Here is a 17814-nt window from a genome sequence, read left to right on the forward strand (position 1 = left end):
TTGGAAAACAGTTCAGCAGCAGTATTGCTGACTACAAAATTGGACATTTGTAAAGTGTCCACATTACTGCATAGAAGTCCTAAAAATCAAAATGCACTGCTGTACAACTTTACTATGTTTAAACCACACATTAAGGAGGGAAAATGAACAGTAAATTTATTCTTTTAAATAGTAAGCCTCCAGATTAGGTCATTGTATTTTTGGACAGTTTTAAAAAGGTTGAACTAAAATCTGTTTGCACTTTAAGTTAAATGGATGGCTATGCAATTGCTTAGGTAAGAAGTTCTTTTCACCTTGAAGTCAAAGTCAGGTAAACAAGAAGCAAAGCTCACTACTCTGTCATTTTGGATGAGGTATCAACACATACTTCCATTAATAGCTCACTTCAATCTTTCAGCCCTACACATTCTCCTGTCATGTTTAATCACAGAACAAATTCAGAAGCAGCAAGTAAATATTGAGAATTTATAGCAGAGTTTGTGATTCCTCAATGCATAATGGGTAACATCTAGAATTACCTAAACTTCCTAAAACTGATCTTTGGAATGCACCTTTTCTTCCTTGCAGGAATATAAAAGTATAAACTCAATTCAAACTATAATTATGGAACAACATTGCATAGGAACAGGTCCTCTATCCACGATGTTGTGCTGTATTATTAAAACCAGTAATTAAATGCCCAACTAAACTAGCCCCTTCTGTTCACACAGGGTCCATGTCCTTCTATACTCTCATGTGCCAATCTAAGAGCATCTTAAACAAATCTATCGATTTGCCTCCACTACTGCTCCTAGCAGCGTATTCCAGGCACCCACCATTCTCTGTGAGAAAAATAAAACTTAACTCACACATCTTCTCTGAATTTACTCCTCCTCACCTTAAATAATGACACTCTAGTAATTAGACATTTTGACCCAGGAAGAAAGATAAATTGTCCACCTTATCTCTGCCTCTCAATCTTATAAAATTTCTCCTCATACACCCAATATGTACCATACTTTCTTGACCAAGATAATTTTCCTCCATATGGGATGGTCACCAAAAATAACTCTAGAAAAGTAAAACTTTTTTGTCAGTCCTTAAAGTATACATTTGCTCAACATACTCCAATATACTTACAATTATGAGGAATTTGGGCTTTGTTGGGACAAATTACAATCAAGGAAAAACAGAATTTGACCAAACTGAATACTGCAATTTGAAAATCAAGGGGCAAAGGCAGGCTTCACAAGATTCATTGAAGAGTCTCTTCAATTTTCAGTATTACATAAGCATAATCTTTCAAGCAATATAACTTGCAATCAAAACTGCTCCTCAAATATCCATTCAGAACAGCATTCTTTTGCTTCACCTGGAGCACTGACCTTTTGTAAGAGATGCTAAAGGTAAATTAACCACACCATTAAACTAGGGTTCCTGGACATGCACAAGATCTGCAGCTACAGACAAAGTAAAATGAGGCATCCTAACATGAATGAACGTTGTTACAAAGGCCTGCAGCTTCATTCACACAAAACCCATCACACAATATCTTTGCATATACAGTTTGACAACAAAATCCCTTTCACCCTTCATTAAATGTGATGGGCAGGTGGTTTGGGGGAATGCAGTATCAATTTTCAAACCAACCCAATTACTCTTGCCAAAATACAAACTACAAAATCCACATCAACACATTCCACATCTCCTACCTTTGTTACTTTGAGGGATGATCTGTGTCCATCTGGGCTTGTATTCTTGTTGACTAATGTACTGATTAAACAAACCATCTGTAATTAAAAGAAAATAATGTTTTTGGACGTTGCTGTGCAGCTGAAGCGCAAACCTTGCTTGTCCAATTTTTGAGGTAGTCTTTGTCCAGTCATCTTTCCTCTTGTCTGCAATTCAGATTCAATCCACTGGTATAAAGAACACCATCATTTTTGTCAGATTGTCATTAAAATTCTTATATGGCTTATATGCAATTTGACACTGAATTTCTGTAAGACCATGGGTGTAAAAGCACCCATTCTTTCAGATTTTACAAGTTTAACTGAGCATGAGGAAATAAGTCAAAAGTATATAGAAAAGCATATATCAAAGCATATGGAAAAGGGTCAAGATCAGATTCTAATTTCTATTGAAGATAATACAAATGAATTCAATCATTAACCAAGAGTCACAAACTACAATTGATCAAAGACTAACAACAAATTAGTAGGATTAACTTCTCCCATAATTGTTCAACAATTCTTCCCCCTTTGCAGCTATAAATAGGGCTTGACTTAAGACCCAAATCAAGATGCTTCACAATGTTAAAAATAATTCCAAGGGAAATTAGTTAGTTAAATTTACAGATTTCCTCATGGTTGATAAAGCATTTGACTACATTTCATCTATTTCCTGTATCTCTACTTTCATCCATCTCATGCAGAGGAATGAAAATTTCTGAGGCTTTATTTCAACACCACATACAAAACTCCACATACAACATATCAACCACCACCAACCACATCACCCCTCCTTTTCAATATTTCCCAGGAGCTATTCCATTTTCAATTCTTTGAGCTGCTCCTCAATCTCCACCAACCAATCTCCTTCATATTGAACATGTCCCTTTGCCTCTTCCTTTCTCAACAGGAGTTTCATTAGTCCTTTCAGGTCAAGAATGCAGTTGCACTTCTTCCAATCTAACATCTAACAAAGGTGGTAGAAAAGTGCCTCTACTTTGAGAAGTTTGTGCAGTTACAGCATTTCATCTATCAGTTTGTCAAACTTCAGATGTACGGTATAGAAAATCCTGATTGGTTGCATAATGGCCTGGTGTGGAAATACCAGTGCCCAAGCTTATAAAAAGTGGTATATACAGCCCAGTCTATCACAGGAAAAGCCCTCTGTACCACTGAGCACATCTACAAGGAGTGGTGCCATGAGAAAGTAGTATCCATTATCAAGGGCCCCCACCATCTCTCTTCTCACCATGCTCTCCTCACTTCATCAGGGAGGAGATCCCACACCACCAGGTTCAAGAAGTTATTACCCTTCAACCATCAGGCTCCTGAACTAGGTTAAATAACTTCAGCTCTGAACTGATAGCACAACCAATGGACACACTCTCAAGGACTCCACAACTCATATTCTCAGTATTATTTGTTTGTATTTCCACAGATTGCCTTCTTTTGCACATTACTATTGTTAATCCTTTTGTGTAGTTCTTCAAGGATTTGTTGTGTTTCTTTGTTCAACCGTGAATGTCTGCAAGAAAATAATTTTCAAAGTTGTATATGGTGGCATACTGATTATTCAATGAACTTCAGTAATAAATTTATTTTGAACTATGATGCTGAATTTGGTGTTTATAATGTAGGCACATCTACAATGAAGAAACCAAATACAAACTGAGTGATCACTTTGTGGTTACCTGTATTGAGTTGAGCTCACAGGTCTGACCCCTAACTTTCAGCTGCCTGCCACTTAGATTCTCCATCCAAACTCCATGTAATGAAGACAAATTACCTCAGTGCCCATCTGAGCTGCTGACTAACATTGAGACTGAAAGTGTAAATCCAAACTGTAGCATTTTATTCTCCACATTAATCTAAAGCTTCCAGCAACTAGGAGACACAAGAGACTGAAGATGCTGGAAATATGGAGCAACAATCAGCTGGGTCAAACAGCATGAGCAGGAGGTAAGGAACTGCCAGCTTTTCACATCAAAACTTTACATTAGTCTCCAGTGACTTGCTCGTTAGCATGACAAGTCCTGCTTTGTATTAGCTAAAGCTCAGCATTTTATTTCAAATTTTCTTTGTTACTGTTAACAGCTCTCATTAACCTATCAATTACATTATATCATTAACATCTTGTGCCACAAAAAATACTGACCTCGCCAATATTCCCCAAGTCCTATCCGACCTCTCCAGCTTCTCTGAAACATAACCTTAAGTTGATTTCTTCCTTCATCTTTTTCTGATAAGGTGTCAACGCAAAATACCAACTCCACCTTTCAGATTATGTCCAACCTAACTGTTTCCAACAATTTGTTTTTGCACATGTTGCATTTTTTCATGAAACAGCAAAAGGCTGAATTCAGGTTCTAAAAGTTGAATATAACATTAAAACATAGACATTATTTAAGTTTGCTCCTTTCTGTTCCCTTACAATTAAACACACCCCATCTAATGTGGCAGGGAGACCCAGGCTAATTTATTTGTGTGAAAGGCCAACACCATGTGAATCATTCTGGGACTGAAGTTAACCCACGAGCATCTGTTCTGGTATTGAAAGTTAGATAAAAGATTGTTAAGTTTCAACCTAAAGTAGTATTTCTGCAATACATCACCTTTCAATTATATTTTCCTGCTAACATTTAAATTTATCAGCTTAGACTCAGATTATTCAAATGATATTAGAACATTCCCAACACACAAGATGTTTTAAAGTTTCATCACAGAGCCATGTTACAAACAGTTTTTAATATCTCTTTAACATATTGGAACAATTATTCTTTAAGATCCTTAGTTCCAGGTTATTGTATGGTTCCTCAAGAATTTGTGAAAAAGCAGGAAGATGAAACAGGTACTTCTAAGTGAAACATGAATGGCAGAATTTAGACCCACATGTGGAACTAGTCCCCTCTGTCAAAAAAAAGTAATCTGGGACGGAACAGCAGAAAATAGCAACTTTAAGACTTTGAATAATTCACAGAACAAAATAACATGCCAGTCAGAGCCCCCCAAAATGTTGTGTCCAACCAACTGAAAACACACACACTCAAACTGCCAGCACTTTTATCCTCAACCTCAATGCCCATCTGTTTAGGGTTTATAAATACTGGTATATTTATAAACAACCCAAATACCTGCAGATTCTCACACACTGGTTCGGAAATTGCACCATCTCGAATCACAAGACTCTGCAGCAGATAGTGAGGTCAGCTGAGAAGATCATCAGGGTCTCTCTTCCTGCCATCATGGACACTTACACTACATACTGCATCCGCAAAGCAAACAGCATTTATGAAGAACCCCACCCACCCCTCATACAATCTCTTCTCCCTCCTGCCGTCTGGAAAAAGGCAGCAAAGCATTCGGGCTCTCACAACCAGACTATGTAACAGTTCCTTCCCCCAAGCTATCAGACTCCTCAATACCCAGAGCCTGGAAAGATACCTTACTGCCCTATTGTCCTGTTTATTATTTATTGTAATGCCTGCACTGTTTTGTGCACTTTATGCAGTCCTGGGTAGGTCTGTAGTCTAGTGTGGTTGTGTGTTTTTTTTCTCTGTGCTGTTTTTTATGTAGTTCAGTCTAGTTTTTGTACTGTGTCATGTAACATCATGGTCCTGAAAAACGTCTCATTTTTACTATGTACTGTACTAGGAGTTATGGTCGAAATGGCAATAAAAGTGACTTGACTTGACATGTCTGAAGAAGAGTCTTGGCCTGAAACATTGACTGTTTATTCATTTCCATTGAAGGATGTTGCTTGACCTGTCTCTTAAGCATCTTCATATCAAATGATAGTGCATACTCTCTTAACTGGTGCTGGATAATACGCTGATTTCAGTAATCATCACAATCTTTTGACTTAATACACCACACTAGTGATATACAACTTTCTGTTTGAAGCAAGTTAAACAAGCATAAACAGTCTTGATGAAGGATCTTGGCCTGAAATATCAAATGTATATTCCTTTCCATAGATGCTGCCTATTCTACTGAGTTCCTGCAGCATTTGGTGGGTGTTGCTCTCAATTTGCAGAATCTCATGTTTCAGCATAACCAGTGCATTGTTCTTACAGCTCTTCTCATGTACAAAATACTTCATGATGAGGAAGTTATCTTCCCTGTTAAGCTTTGTTAGAACTTTCTGAACTCAATGAAGCAGAACTACTTTAACTCTGTAACATAAGTTACTTTGGCCTATTGCTGATAACAGCCAGTCTGAAAAGAAGCACTTTAAACTTTGAAGTGTTTCAACTTTCTTAGTAATGTTTCCATTATAGCAGGCTGGCAAATGGACACAGGTTTAAAAAGTCAAAGTGCACAAACTGCAGAATGTACACATTAATTCTAAAAAATTATACTTCAAACTGATTTTGTGACCCAAGCAGTTCAAATTAAAATTCAAGTTGAACTTCTGAAATTAATAGCTTGCAGTTAGATTTCAACCTCTTGATCAGATCAATATACATATGATTAACTAATAAGTTTCCCAAATGGTTCAGCTGTTGAAATATAGAACTCAAAACTGAGACAATGTAAGTGAAGCCTGCAGCAGTTCCTTTCCCAGGAGCAAATGGAATAATAATAAGGCACAAGAGAATAGTACACAAGGGCACAGATTAAACTCATTATTTCAGATACAACTATCAACAAATCTCTGCTCGGTCACTGCCTCTGTAGTTGTTGCATAAACCATATTCCACATAGTTTCGGGCACTCTGCCCAAAATACACCAGTCTGACACAAGGATAGGAATTTAATTATGAATAAACTCTTCTTGGGCTTCCAGCTGGGTGCAACTATCAATTACAACCAAAATTTCAATGACAAGCTCTGCCATCTTCTTCAGGGCGATGCTTGGGCATGTCTAGTCTGGTAGTATTTATACTCCCATTATCCCTCTCTCCTGACTGGTTAGTCCTCATCCAATCAGGTTCAAACTCTCTCACCTTGTTTACAATCAAATTCCAGTTCTTGCTTAGAGAGAGACCTATGTCTTTGTTAAAATTATTTTCCTCTTGTTTTATTTCAATGATTCCTTTACCAAGCTGCCCCAAAAGCCATTGGTGTGGCAGAGTATTTTGTGCTGAAGTCAATCCTATGGCCATTGCAAAGCGCCGATTTCTATGGGTAATCCAAACAGATACACATCGTCTGTTCCTTGATGCGAGTTTCCACCGTGCATCCCATCTGCTTGGTCAATATACACTGCTCCACATTCACAGAGAATCCTGTAAACAAACGCCAGTCAAACTAAGTCCCAGGTTATCTTTGACCCACAAATGGTGTGACTTGATCTTCCTTATGGGTTTGTGAATGGTATTAATCCAATATTTCTTCAGGTTCCTGGCGATCCTTCCAGAAACTGTGGAAATACAGGAAGACGGGAGGAAGCGACAGGTTCCTCACTCATTGTTAAGTTTCCTGGTTTTGTTGAACTTATACATTAATTAAATTTTCTTGACTTTGCACATCTGTATTTTTTAAAAATGATGACTAAGCAATGTAATTGGGTAGATATAGGGAAGTGATTTCCTTTGGTGGGAATCTAAAAGAGTACAATTATAAATATTAGAGCAAGGCCATTCAAGGGTGAAACTGCGAAGCAAATTCTCTACCACCAGGTGTGTTAGAGTGTTTTTTGGGGTTAGCACATATAGCTAAACTTCAGTGACTAACTTCAGCCACAGTCTACAGATGTAAAGATTAATTGTGGATTAAGTCTAAAATGCAGCTCTTAACAATGGGTGTCCAAGAACCGTGAAACCACAGTTAATTGGAAGACCAGACAATTTTGATAAAATTTGTTATTTGGGTGCTCTGGTATGGGTGCAGAGGGAGTTACGAGGGTGGTATGTAGTTCAAAGGAAGCAGTGTAAAATAGAGAACCGTCCTTTGATCTTTAGCACATAAAAGTGTGGGTTAGGCCGGCGTTTCTCCTCCGAAAAGGGTCTGAATATATGATGCCTGCAATGTCTCATTTTGTTGAATAAAGTAACTACTTCACATCTACCAGTACTTCTCTCTGGTGATTTTATTCACGTGACAAGATGTACTATAAATGTAGAAGTGTTGTGGTTGTTGAGTTGATAAACACTGAGGGTAACAGAAAGGGGATGAATCAACTTCAAAGATTAGTGGAGTCCATAAACTAAGCAATCCTAATCTAAACAGAGTACCAAACAGACCCAATGGCCTTCTCTGACATTTTCACCAGCCTTAACATTTTCACCAGCCTTCCTCTGGTCTAGTCTGACTGAAATTGGTAATTGTGATCTAAGTAATAAGCTTTAAATCTGCCAAATTCAAATGAAAAATGGCAATCAAAATCTCACCTTGTTTCACAAAGGTCATCTCTTTGGCATCAAGTTCTGTATTAAGTAAAACTCATATTCAATTCCAATTAAGTCCAATTATCTCCAAAAGGCAAATCAGCCAGTTGCATATGGGTTATATAAGTAGGCCTGGGTTACACAAGTCCCGTCCCTGAGAGATGTCGGCAAGCCAAGTTTTCCACAAATCAGAAACATCTGTTTTCCTTAGTTGTGTATGGGTTATACAAGCAGGCCCTGGGTTACACAAGAGTCCTGTCCCCATGAGATGTCAGCAAGCCAATTTTTCCACAAATCAGAAACATCTGCTTTCTAGTGCCACCCCAATTGTTATACCCATATTGCTATGTTTTCATTTCATTGACTAATCACCCTATCACCATCCATAACATCAATGGAATGTATGTAATGTATCCAGTCGTTAGTGAATGCATGAAAGATTTATGGGTTTAAAAATTTATGAGAGAATTTGACTCAAGTTGGAATTTCACAAGTTATGTCATTGATAGCCTGAGGAGTATTCATCCACCAGAAGAAACTTGATAGACCAGACATGAAATGAGGCCAATTATTGGAGATCCCATGATAAAATTCTGCAATGGTACCCAAGTTCTTCTTAGGTTCTGATCAATACTGATTCAACTACAATGGAAAACAATTAAGTCAGACACAGAAATGTATCAGAAGGGATGCAAGTAAGAAAATTGCTGCTTCTTTACTTAGTTGGCCAATTTGATTTAAATGATTGCCCACATGTGCACAAAGACTGGGCTTGTACTCTAAAGTTTACAAAGTTCAACAGAGATGAACAGGAATGGTAACTCACTGGGTGCAAATGTCTGCTTCAAATTAAGGAGTCAGGTTTTCAGGACTGAGGAAAGAATAAATTTCTTTATCTGAGGAGAAAATCTTTGGAATTCTCTGTCCGAGAGGGTGAAGAAATACAGCAAGTACAATCAATGAGAGAAATTCTTGGGATATTAAAGGAACTAAGCAGAAGAGTGACTCAGAGTTAAAATATAAACCACAATCCCAGTGAATGGCAAAGAGGACACAAGGAACAAAATGGCCGAAACTTGCATCAAATTTTTGAGTTTTTATGAACGATGTGATATTTTGCAAAATAATTCAACATTTTTTTAAATCAACAATATGCCAAGATCCTGGATTTCATTTTAAGTCAAATTCCTATAGGTTGACAACTGTAATTTGATGTAGCCATGGAGTTGACTGATGAAATATTGTGCCTTTTGCAATACAATTCCCAACTCAGAAATAGCACAACTACCACAACATCAGAAAAGAAACTAAATTACTAAGATCCAGACAAGAATCAAGCAGTACCAATCAATGCCATTGATAGCCTCCTAAGTATACATTCTGGGGAAAGTTACATCACAAAAATAAAAACAAAATGAAAATTCAGTACAGTTGAATCAAATTAACAATGGCATGAGGATACTCTTTTTTACACTATTTTAATTTGATATTTGAAAATTTACATTGCATTGTCAATTATTCCAATTTACCACATGACCTCAAATGGTTGATGAAAATCTGAAATCATCAAGATTATCACGTTCACAACGAAACTATACACATCACAATTTATTCGCTAGCCATCACATAAATGGAATCCTAGGCACAAGTCTTAATCCTGCATTGTGGCCCTCGGAAACACATCTTGCCTTGGCATCCGTCAGTATCAGTCATTAACTCCAAGCTCAAAATCATGAAAGGAGGTGCTGGAATTATTTTTGAAGATAAGTAGCATTACCAATTGCACTTTCTCGATTTACATAGGAAGCACCAAGATAAACAATATACTCACCGCTGACAGCTTTCTCAATTAGTCCTTCACATGCATCAAAGTCACCTTTCAGAACCAACTTGTCATGCAGCTCAGTTAGCATTGGATGCTCCAATGCAATCTTAGTTTTCTTCTGCAGTGACTCAAAGGCCTCGGTGTAGTTGTGCTGACGGAAGTGTTTCAAGCAGAGCCTAATGGCTTCTTGTTCACGGTACTACTGGAACATAAGGAAAAAGTGACCACCATTTTTATGCTGTGAAATATTTTGTGTCCAGTAATGTTAACATGCCAACACTAATTTATTGCAACACTGAAGGAATCTATCAGGCTTTTGCAAGCTTGGAACTCAATCACATTCCATTAATATGTCCTAACTGAGAGGTAGCTAGTATAAAGAGATAATAGCGAGGGATGAAGTAGGGACTGGCAGGTGGAGCCAGATACATAGATGAACAGATGGAGCCAGGCAAGAGGGAACAAGGAATCAGAAAACAGTAGTTGCTGAGTGACAGGTAGAAGCAGACAAGAGAAAGGAAGAGGTCTGATGAAGCCAGATAAGATCCCTGCATTTGGTTCCACCTATTGCCAGCCAATCACTGCCTCACCCCTCTACCTCACCTCTGTAGACCGTCCATGTTCCCTCTAAACTCAGTCCTCATGCAGGCTCACAAACCAAAATGCTGACTATCCTTTTGCCCCACAGATGCTGCTTGACCCAGAGTTCCGCCAGCCATTTGGTTATTGCTCCAGATTCTAGCAACTGCAGTCTCGACTCTTTACAACGTTTGGGGTTCCACTTAAAAGACATAAGACTTTGAACATGAGAAAATTCAAACAAGTAATTTGGCTCCCAAAGGATATTTCTTTTAAATTTTATTGACAAATTCTGAGCTAAGCCTCATGCCTCATTTTACTGACAATATGTCAAAATACAGCCCAACTCAGAAATTTGAAGCTAGTCAATGCAAGGTTTTAACATGCACAAACTAACCTAGTAAGTCCTACTACAGTATGTCAAAATAGTGTTTTTTTTTTAACCAAACTACAAGTTACTCTCCAAAATAACTTCATATTAGCATGTTGCACAAATTAAGTTGACATATTGGTGCCAGAAAAACAAGTAGTAACCAAATGATTGAGCAAACTAACTTTAAAAGTGCTAATGTAATGCTACTGTCTGTCCTCATTTGGTATGAATATTAACTTTTAAAGAAAGTTACTCATAGAATAGGGCATTGAGGTAGAGTTGAACCATTACTGCTGATCCCCAATTTCTCTTGAAGTGACCACTGTACTTAGAAACAGATACCAATTCTCTCAGTACTCATAATTCAGTGTGAAAAATCCATTACCTTAAATGATAAATTGTGTAAATTGTGCAGTGGTCTAACTATTCCCCAAATCACCAGACACATTCAGTGATATCCTCAACAGGGTTATTGTTCCTGAGCAAAAAAGAATAAAGACCAATTTCTCTCACTGCACTGTTGTCCCACCTTTCTCACAACCTCTCAATAAAGTCAGAATCAAAATTTAAACTGACTGGAACAGAACTAAGAATGTTCAATGATTCTGTGGCATAACATTAATTCCATCTTGCCACTCAGAAAAGACCATAAAAGATTTATGCTGGAAAAGATTTTTTCTCCCTTTATCAATAAAATAGTAGAATACGCAGATTGTTCACAAAGAGTCCCTTGAATGTTCCCAATGTATCTGTCAGCAGCACCACCTCCAGTCGTGCATTCCACACACTTGGCACTTGATGTAAAAAACAATTACCTCTGGCAACTCCCCTCTACTTTCCTCCAATCACCTTAGAAGCATATACTTTCATATTAGCCATTGCCATCCTGATTAAGAAAACACTAGCTATCTACTACATCTATGCCTCTTATCATCTTGTACACCTCTATCAAGTCTCCTCTCATCCTTCTTCACTCTAAACAGAAAAGCTCTCGCTCATTCAACCATTCCTCAAGACAAATCTCTTCCTCATCCTCACTGAAGCTTCCACATTCTTCCTGTAATGAGGCTTCCTATATTGAGCACAATATTCCAAGTATAGTCTAACCAAGGTTTTATAGATCTGCAAAATAATCTCATGACTCTTGAACAATCCTGACTAATGAAGTCAACACACCATATGCCTTCTTAAACACTCCCCAAAGTTGCCATACAATTTGATAGGATGTATGGACTTGGATCCCAAGATCCCCCAGTTCCTCCACACTGATAAGAATCTTGCTGTTATCTTAGTAATCAGCTATCACGTTCCACCTTCCGAAGTATAACACTTCGCACTCCATCTGCTACTTCTCAGCCCAGCTCTGCATCCTGCCAATGTTCTGTTGTAATGAACAACAACCTCCTACACTATTCGCTCCACCACCAACCTTGATGTCATCTGTAAGCCCACCTTTCTAACTTCCTTATCTTGCTACCACGCACTGTCTTTTGTGGGCAAACCAATTCCAAATCCACAGAGTCAAGTTTCCCTGGATACCATGCCTTCTGAATTTCTGAATAAGAATACCATGGGAACCTTGTCAAATGCCTTACTAAAATCTATATACACCACATCCAATGGTCTACCTTCAATTTGTTTTGTAAGTGTCTCAAAAAATTTAGTAAGGCTCATAAGGTGTGACCTATTCTCTCATAAAGCCACGCTGACTATTACGAATCAGACCTTGCTTCTCCAAATGCTCATAAACATTGTCTCCAAAAATCTTCTCCAATAATTTGCCCATCAATGATGTCAATCTGATGAGACTTCAAGATCATCCTAATGAATAAACTTCTGAGGCGCTCTTCATTACAGCCTCTCCTAAATTAAGAGAAACTGGTGATGCAAGAGTTCATGCTATTCCCTCACAGCTCCAGGGACCCAGATTCAACCCTGACCTCATGGAGTTTGCACACTCTCACCATGGCAACCTTACTCCAGGTGCTCAGGTTTCCTTGAATGTTTCAAAAACAGCGTTGATTAGGTTAATTGGCTACTGTAAATGTAGAATAGTGGCAAAATGAAATCAAGAGTACTGATAAGCACGTCAAGAAAACAACAATTTGCAGGCAGGAATACATTAAAATAAAAGAGAAGTGGGACTGATGGATTTGCAAAATTAACCTGAAGGGCTGAATGGACTCATTACATTAAGTTCTAAATATAGATAACCAGGTACCCTCTGTGTAATTAGACAGTGAATTGCAGGATTTAAACACAAATTCTCATGTGCAATTTGGTGGGTGTACCTATAGGTGGTGGCAGTTTCTTACTTCAACTAACCTTGTCCTTCTTGGTGATAGTTTTTCCAAACCTTCTCTGGTTTGGAAAATTCTGTCAAAGTAGCCTGGATGAATAACTTCAGTGCGTTTTTTTAAATAAAGAGTGAAATCCAGGCTACTCAGCCTCTGATCTTCTCTGCTAGTCACAGTATTTACATTTCTTGTTAGTAATAACCCTGAGGATATTTGATGCGAAGGACAGAATTATGGTAATGACGGTCAAAGATAGATTTGAGTGGTAGTTAAGACTACAATTCCCTCACATGGTTGTGACACAAACACAATCTATCACTTATTCGCCTTTGCTGAATGCTGTATAATGCCTGCTTGGTAGTAAATATTTAGAATCAGTTTTATTATCACTGACACTTATCATGAAATCTGTGGCCAGTTTAGAAGGCGCTACTGGGAAAATAATTACTGATTCTCTGAAAGAAGTGAATATTGTTCCTTCAAGAGCAAACTCCTTGAAGCCAAACTCAGTTTGCTTTGCACAGATTCCGGTTTAATGAACTGATGGAAAAATTGCTTTAAGATTTTAATCAAAGCCCAGACCCAAAAAGTTGATTCGTGTTTCTTGCTGTAGAAACTCCTTGACCAGCTGACTAGTGTTTGTTGTTTTTCGCTTCAGTATTTCAGAAACTGCATTTTTTGTTGCCTTTAGTTTAGAATGGGTGTGCTTTAAACATTTTTACCAACTTTAACCCACTCACCAGGAATTGCTAGTAGTTTACGCAAGGAACCATAATCATTAAAAACTGACAAGCAGACAGCATGCACATACAATGAAAAACCTACTTAAAGCCAACTGAGGAAAACCAGGAAAGAACACGTACATCATGCTCAACCTATACATCGAGTGTAAACTTCAAACAAATATCAAGAGGAAATTCAGTCACTTTTCATCAAAGCATTTCTTAGCATTCACTAGAATCCATCCCAAGTGGATTCAATCTAGATTACAAGTTGATAACTAATGGGCTTTTACAGGCTTCTACACACTTCAATAGAAGCAACAGTGGATAAAATTAGATTTTCAAAGTAGCTACACATAGAATTATTTCAATTTCATTTCATTCCATTCACTTTTAAGGCTCAGCAGTCCTGTTTTGCAAATCAGGAAGTATTTTAGTTAGAACATTCTAAGCATTCTGAATTGAGCAAGATTTAGTTATGGCCAATTTCTAAAAAAAAATGCACAATTATGAGGTAATTTTCCAATGGTTCGATTTATCTGTTGCTGGGAGGGGGTGCAAAGGAGGGGATGGGGTCTTGAAAATAATTGCATTTCTGAAGGTCTTCATTTAAATGACGCAAAAGCTTCATTTGTCAACAGTAGAAAAGATAGAAGTGTTATTAAAGAACAGTTAGACAAGTTAAAACAAAAATCAGTGACATTTGTTTGCTGCTTCAGCCCAGATTTCAGAAACACAGGAATGGAATTAAAATTTACTTCAGTTTGATAAAGGCCAAATTAAAACCTGTATCAACCTGCCATGCAATTTTTTTTTTACATGGGCTTCAGAACAAATTCCTCTCTTTCAGCACATCACTCTTTTGGAGTGAAGATTTATTTTTGCTAATCAATGAATTAATTATAATAATTAAAACAACATATCCAAAGCATAAAGTAGTATTTAAGTTCTGTATTTAAATTCTGACAGAGGAAGTGTTTTACATAGAAGATATCTCCTACCTTGCTGTACCAGTTAAGGCAGGGTTGTACAATATCTGGTTCATCTATTCCATGTATTTCAACATACCAGATGCTGAAGTTAAAGCTAGGACCCCAGGACATTAATGGAACTGTAAAGGATGGAAAGAAAATAGTTTCATGCCCATATTTGATATTCTGTAGTTTTATACAAAATTAATATTTTCTACATCACTTATTTACTTATTCAATAACTATAACCAAAAATAGATTTCAATTATGACATTTTAAAGATTTGACAAGAGAATGCAGAGGGAAAATAAACCAACAATCAACACTCAGAAAAAATATTAAACATGAAGCTACCTGTATTAAAGCCTAACAAATAGAATTTGTGCAGTTTTTTGTCAACAGTACATCCATTAATGAGTATTCACTTCACTTTCATCTGTTCAAACTGTACTCTATAATCCCATTATAAAGTCACTTTTATAAGATAAAAAAATTGAGCAATGCTACAAAGCTATTTCAAAATATGTTCCTTCTTAGCAGATGATGCACATGAATACATTCCCTCTATCAAACTAGAAAGAAGCACGGTACAGGAGATAATTAAAGGACTTCAAAATCATTCAGCTTGGAGGTGGTTCTAATTCTGTTTGAAGACAAGGCTGAAACAACTTTTATTCAGTGTTTTTATGCAGCTCACAGCACATTCCGGACTTAACGAAAACAAACAATTAATTGAAACCATTTCATGATTAGATTATGCTATGTTCACTAATAACAGACCAGTACTATGTATAAAATAGATAACCTATTGGAGGGTTTACTTGAAAGTCGAAATGATGTCTGAACTACACTGATTATCGAATAGTACAGTAAAGGAACTAATTAGTTCTTCTACCCATTTTTCAGTGCTGGCCATCATACCATTTCCCATTTGCCTACACCTGGTCTACATCTCTCCAATCCCTGCCCACACATGCTCTACATCCTTCCATTCCCTGCCAATTCATTCATCCATCTAAATGCCTCTTAAATGCTATTGTATTTCCTTTTACCACCTTCTCATACAGCATTTTCCAGGTACCTACCAGTGTGTAAACAAAAAACATAACCTTTAAATTTCCCTCCCCCACCTTATTTGACATTTCCACACTGGGAAAAATACCTTCCACTTAACCTATTTCTACCTCTCATAATTTATATATTTCTCTCAGGTCACCCTTAGCCTCTGACATTTCAGGAAAAACAATCCATGTTTGTCTATTTTCTCCTTATACACCCCAATTCAGGTTATCGGCTTCTGTATATTCTCCAGAACTTACACCACCTTCCCCTGTAATGCAGCGCCCAGAACAGCACACAATATAGTACCCAGAACTGTGTCAACCAGGCAGGACATAAACTCCCAACTGGTTTACGGGAACACAAAATGGTTGTACAGAGACTGTCGCTAATCTTGGAACATGAAGACTGAGGACACCACTTTAACTGGGACACTGTGCAGGTTCTGGCGCAGGCAAACACAAAGCAGGCACGAGAACATTTTTTTAGAAGCATGGTTCTCTTCTGATAACCCTGTAAACAAAACTATCAAAATAGACACCACCTACAAACCCCTAAGAACCAAAGAAACATAAGCCAACAGAATTCAAAGGTCAACTGAAGGGGAAGCCAATCTGGACCAAGGCAAGCAAACAGGGGCGAGCACTCCCAGAGAGAAACACCAACAATGTTGCACTGAGGATGACAACTTGCCTGGTGATGAAACATCTAGCTAACTGCCAAGCTCAGCGACCAGTGCAACATCAAACACCTCAACCCAAGCTAACAATATTTACCACCACCCTAAGCATAACACCCAAATGTAGCTTAATCAGAGTTGTACACTACGACAACCTGGCATCCCAAATTTTATACTTGATAACCAACTGATAAATCTTTAAGTATTTCAGTACAGCCAATTCTTCATGCCATGAAAAATACTTATGTAGGGACTTCTGGTAAAATGGCGATTACTTAGCCGCTTCGAACTTTTGCTCCGTCATTCTCCCTAACTTTGCACTATGTGTCTCCATGCTTAAACCTTAGTTAGGAATTTTATTAGGTCTCTTTTACTTGCCTGCGAACACATCTATTTTATAATGTCTACCAAAAGCTCTAAATCTGGGTAAAAGGAAGTTATGGCTCTGCCGACTGAGATTCGCGCTGCTCTGGAGCAACATCGAGAAGATATTTTAAAGTAATTTAGAACCTCTTTCAACCAGCTGGATGCCAAACTGGATCGGATCAACGCTAGAGTGGACGAACATGCTGAACATTTATCTCGCATCGACTCGACCTCTGAAGATGTAAAACACCGTGTCCAATACCTCGAGACCCTCTGTTCCAGCCTAGAGGAGAAGAATAGTAAACTTTTTTCCAAAATGGTGGATCTTGAAAACCGGAGCAGGCGTTGCAATCTACGAATTCTTGGTTTGCCAGAGGCCACCAAACAGGGTTCCCTCATGAAGTTTTTTTCCCGATTTTCTCTGTGAGATTTTCAGGAAAGAATCTCTTCCGAATCCACCTGAGCTTGAAAGGGCACACAGGGTCTACGTTCCCCGTGCAATTCTGGGTTCCCACCCACGACCAGTAATTTTGTGCTTTCATCAATACCAGGTGAAAAACCGTTTGATTATGGAGGCACGCCGTAGAGGTACTTTTGCTTTTCAAAATTCAGTCATTCATTTTGGGGAGGATTATGCCCCCCAGGTTCTGAAGATGCGTGCTGAGTTTAAAGGTGTAATGAAAGTGCTTTCTGATCATGGACTTAGACCCTCCCTTCGTAATCCAGCCGACCTTCGAATTACGCTTGCTACTGGAGAATATAAGTGGTTTAAGTCAGTGAAGGAGGCTGAGGCATTTGTTGGAAGTCTTCCGGCTATCCAGTCTTCTTCGGAACCTGGTCGGACCTCCTAAAATGGTGGATAAGTACCTCTCGCAGTAAAATTATTTTTTCCGGACTCAGACTTT

The 17814-nt window shown here is 38.0% G+C and overlaps 1 protein-coding gene across 5 annotated transcripts in view; it reads right to left on the reverse strand.

Moving 5' to 3' along the window:
* mkln1 (muskelin 1, intracellular mediator containing kelch motifs) overlaps positions 1 to 17814 on the reverse strand; it is a 149417-nt gene that overhangs the window by 80651 nt on the left and 50952 nt on the right. For 4 of the 5 annotated variants that reach the window (XM_059987090.1, XM_059987089.1, XM_059987088.1 and 1 more), the window contains 3 exons: positions 14836 to 14945; positions 9870 to 10062; positions 1692 to 1769 (listed from right to left, as the gene is read on the reverse strand). In XM_059987090.1, the coding sequence (XP_059843073.1) occupies positions 1692 to 1769; positions 9870 to 10062; positions 14836 to 14945 (381 nt within the window). Of the gene's footprint in view, positions 1 to 1691; positions 1770 to 9869; positions 10063 to 14835; positions 14946 to 17053; positions 17074 to 17814 lie in introns of those variants that run through there. The other variant, XM_059987091.1, reaches the window with a different exon arrangement.

The sequence above is a fragment of the Hypanus sabinus genome, chromosome 13 (genome assembly GCF_030144855.1).
Source record: "Hypanus sabinus isolate sHypSab1 chromosome 13, sHypSab1.hap1, whole genome shotgun sequence".
NCBI classification, from domain to species: domain Eukaryota; kingdom Metazoa; phylum Chordata; class Chondrichthyes; order Myliobatiformes; family Dasyatidae; genus Hypanus; species Hypanus sabinus.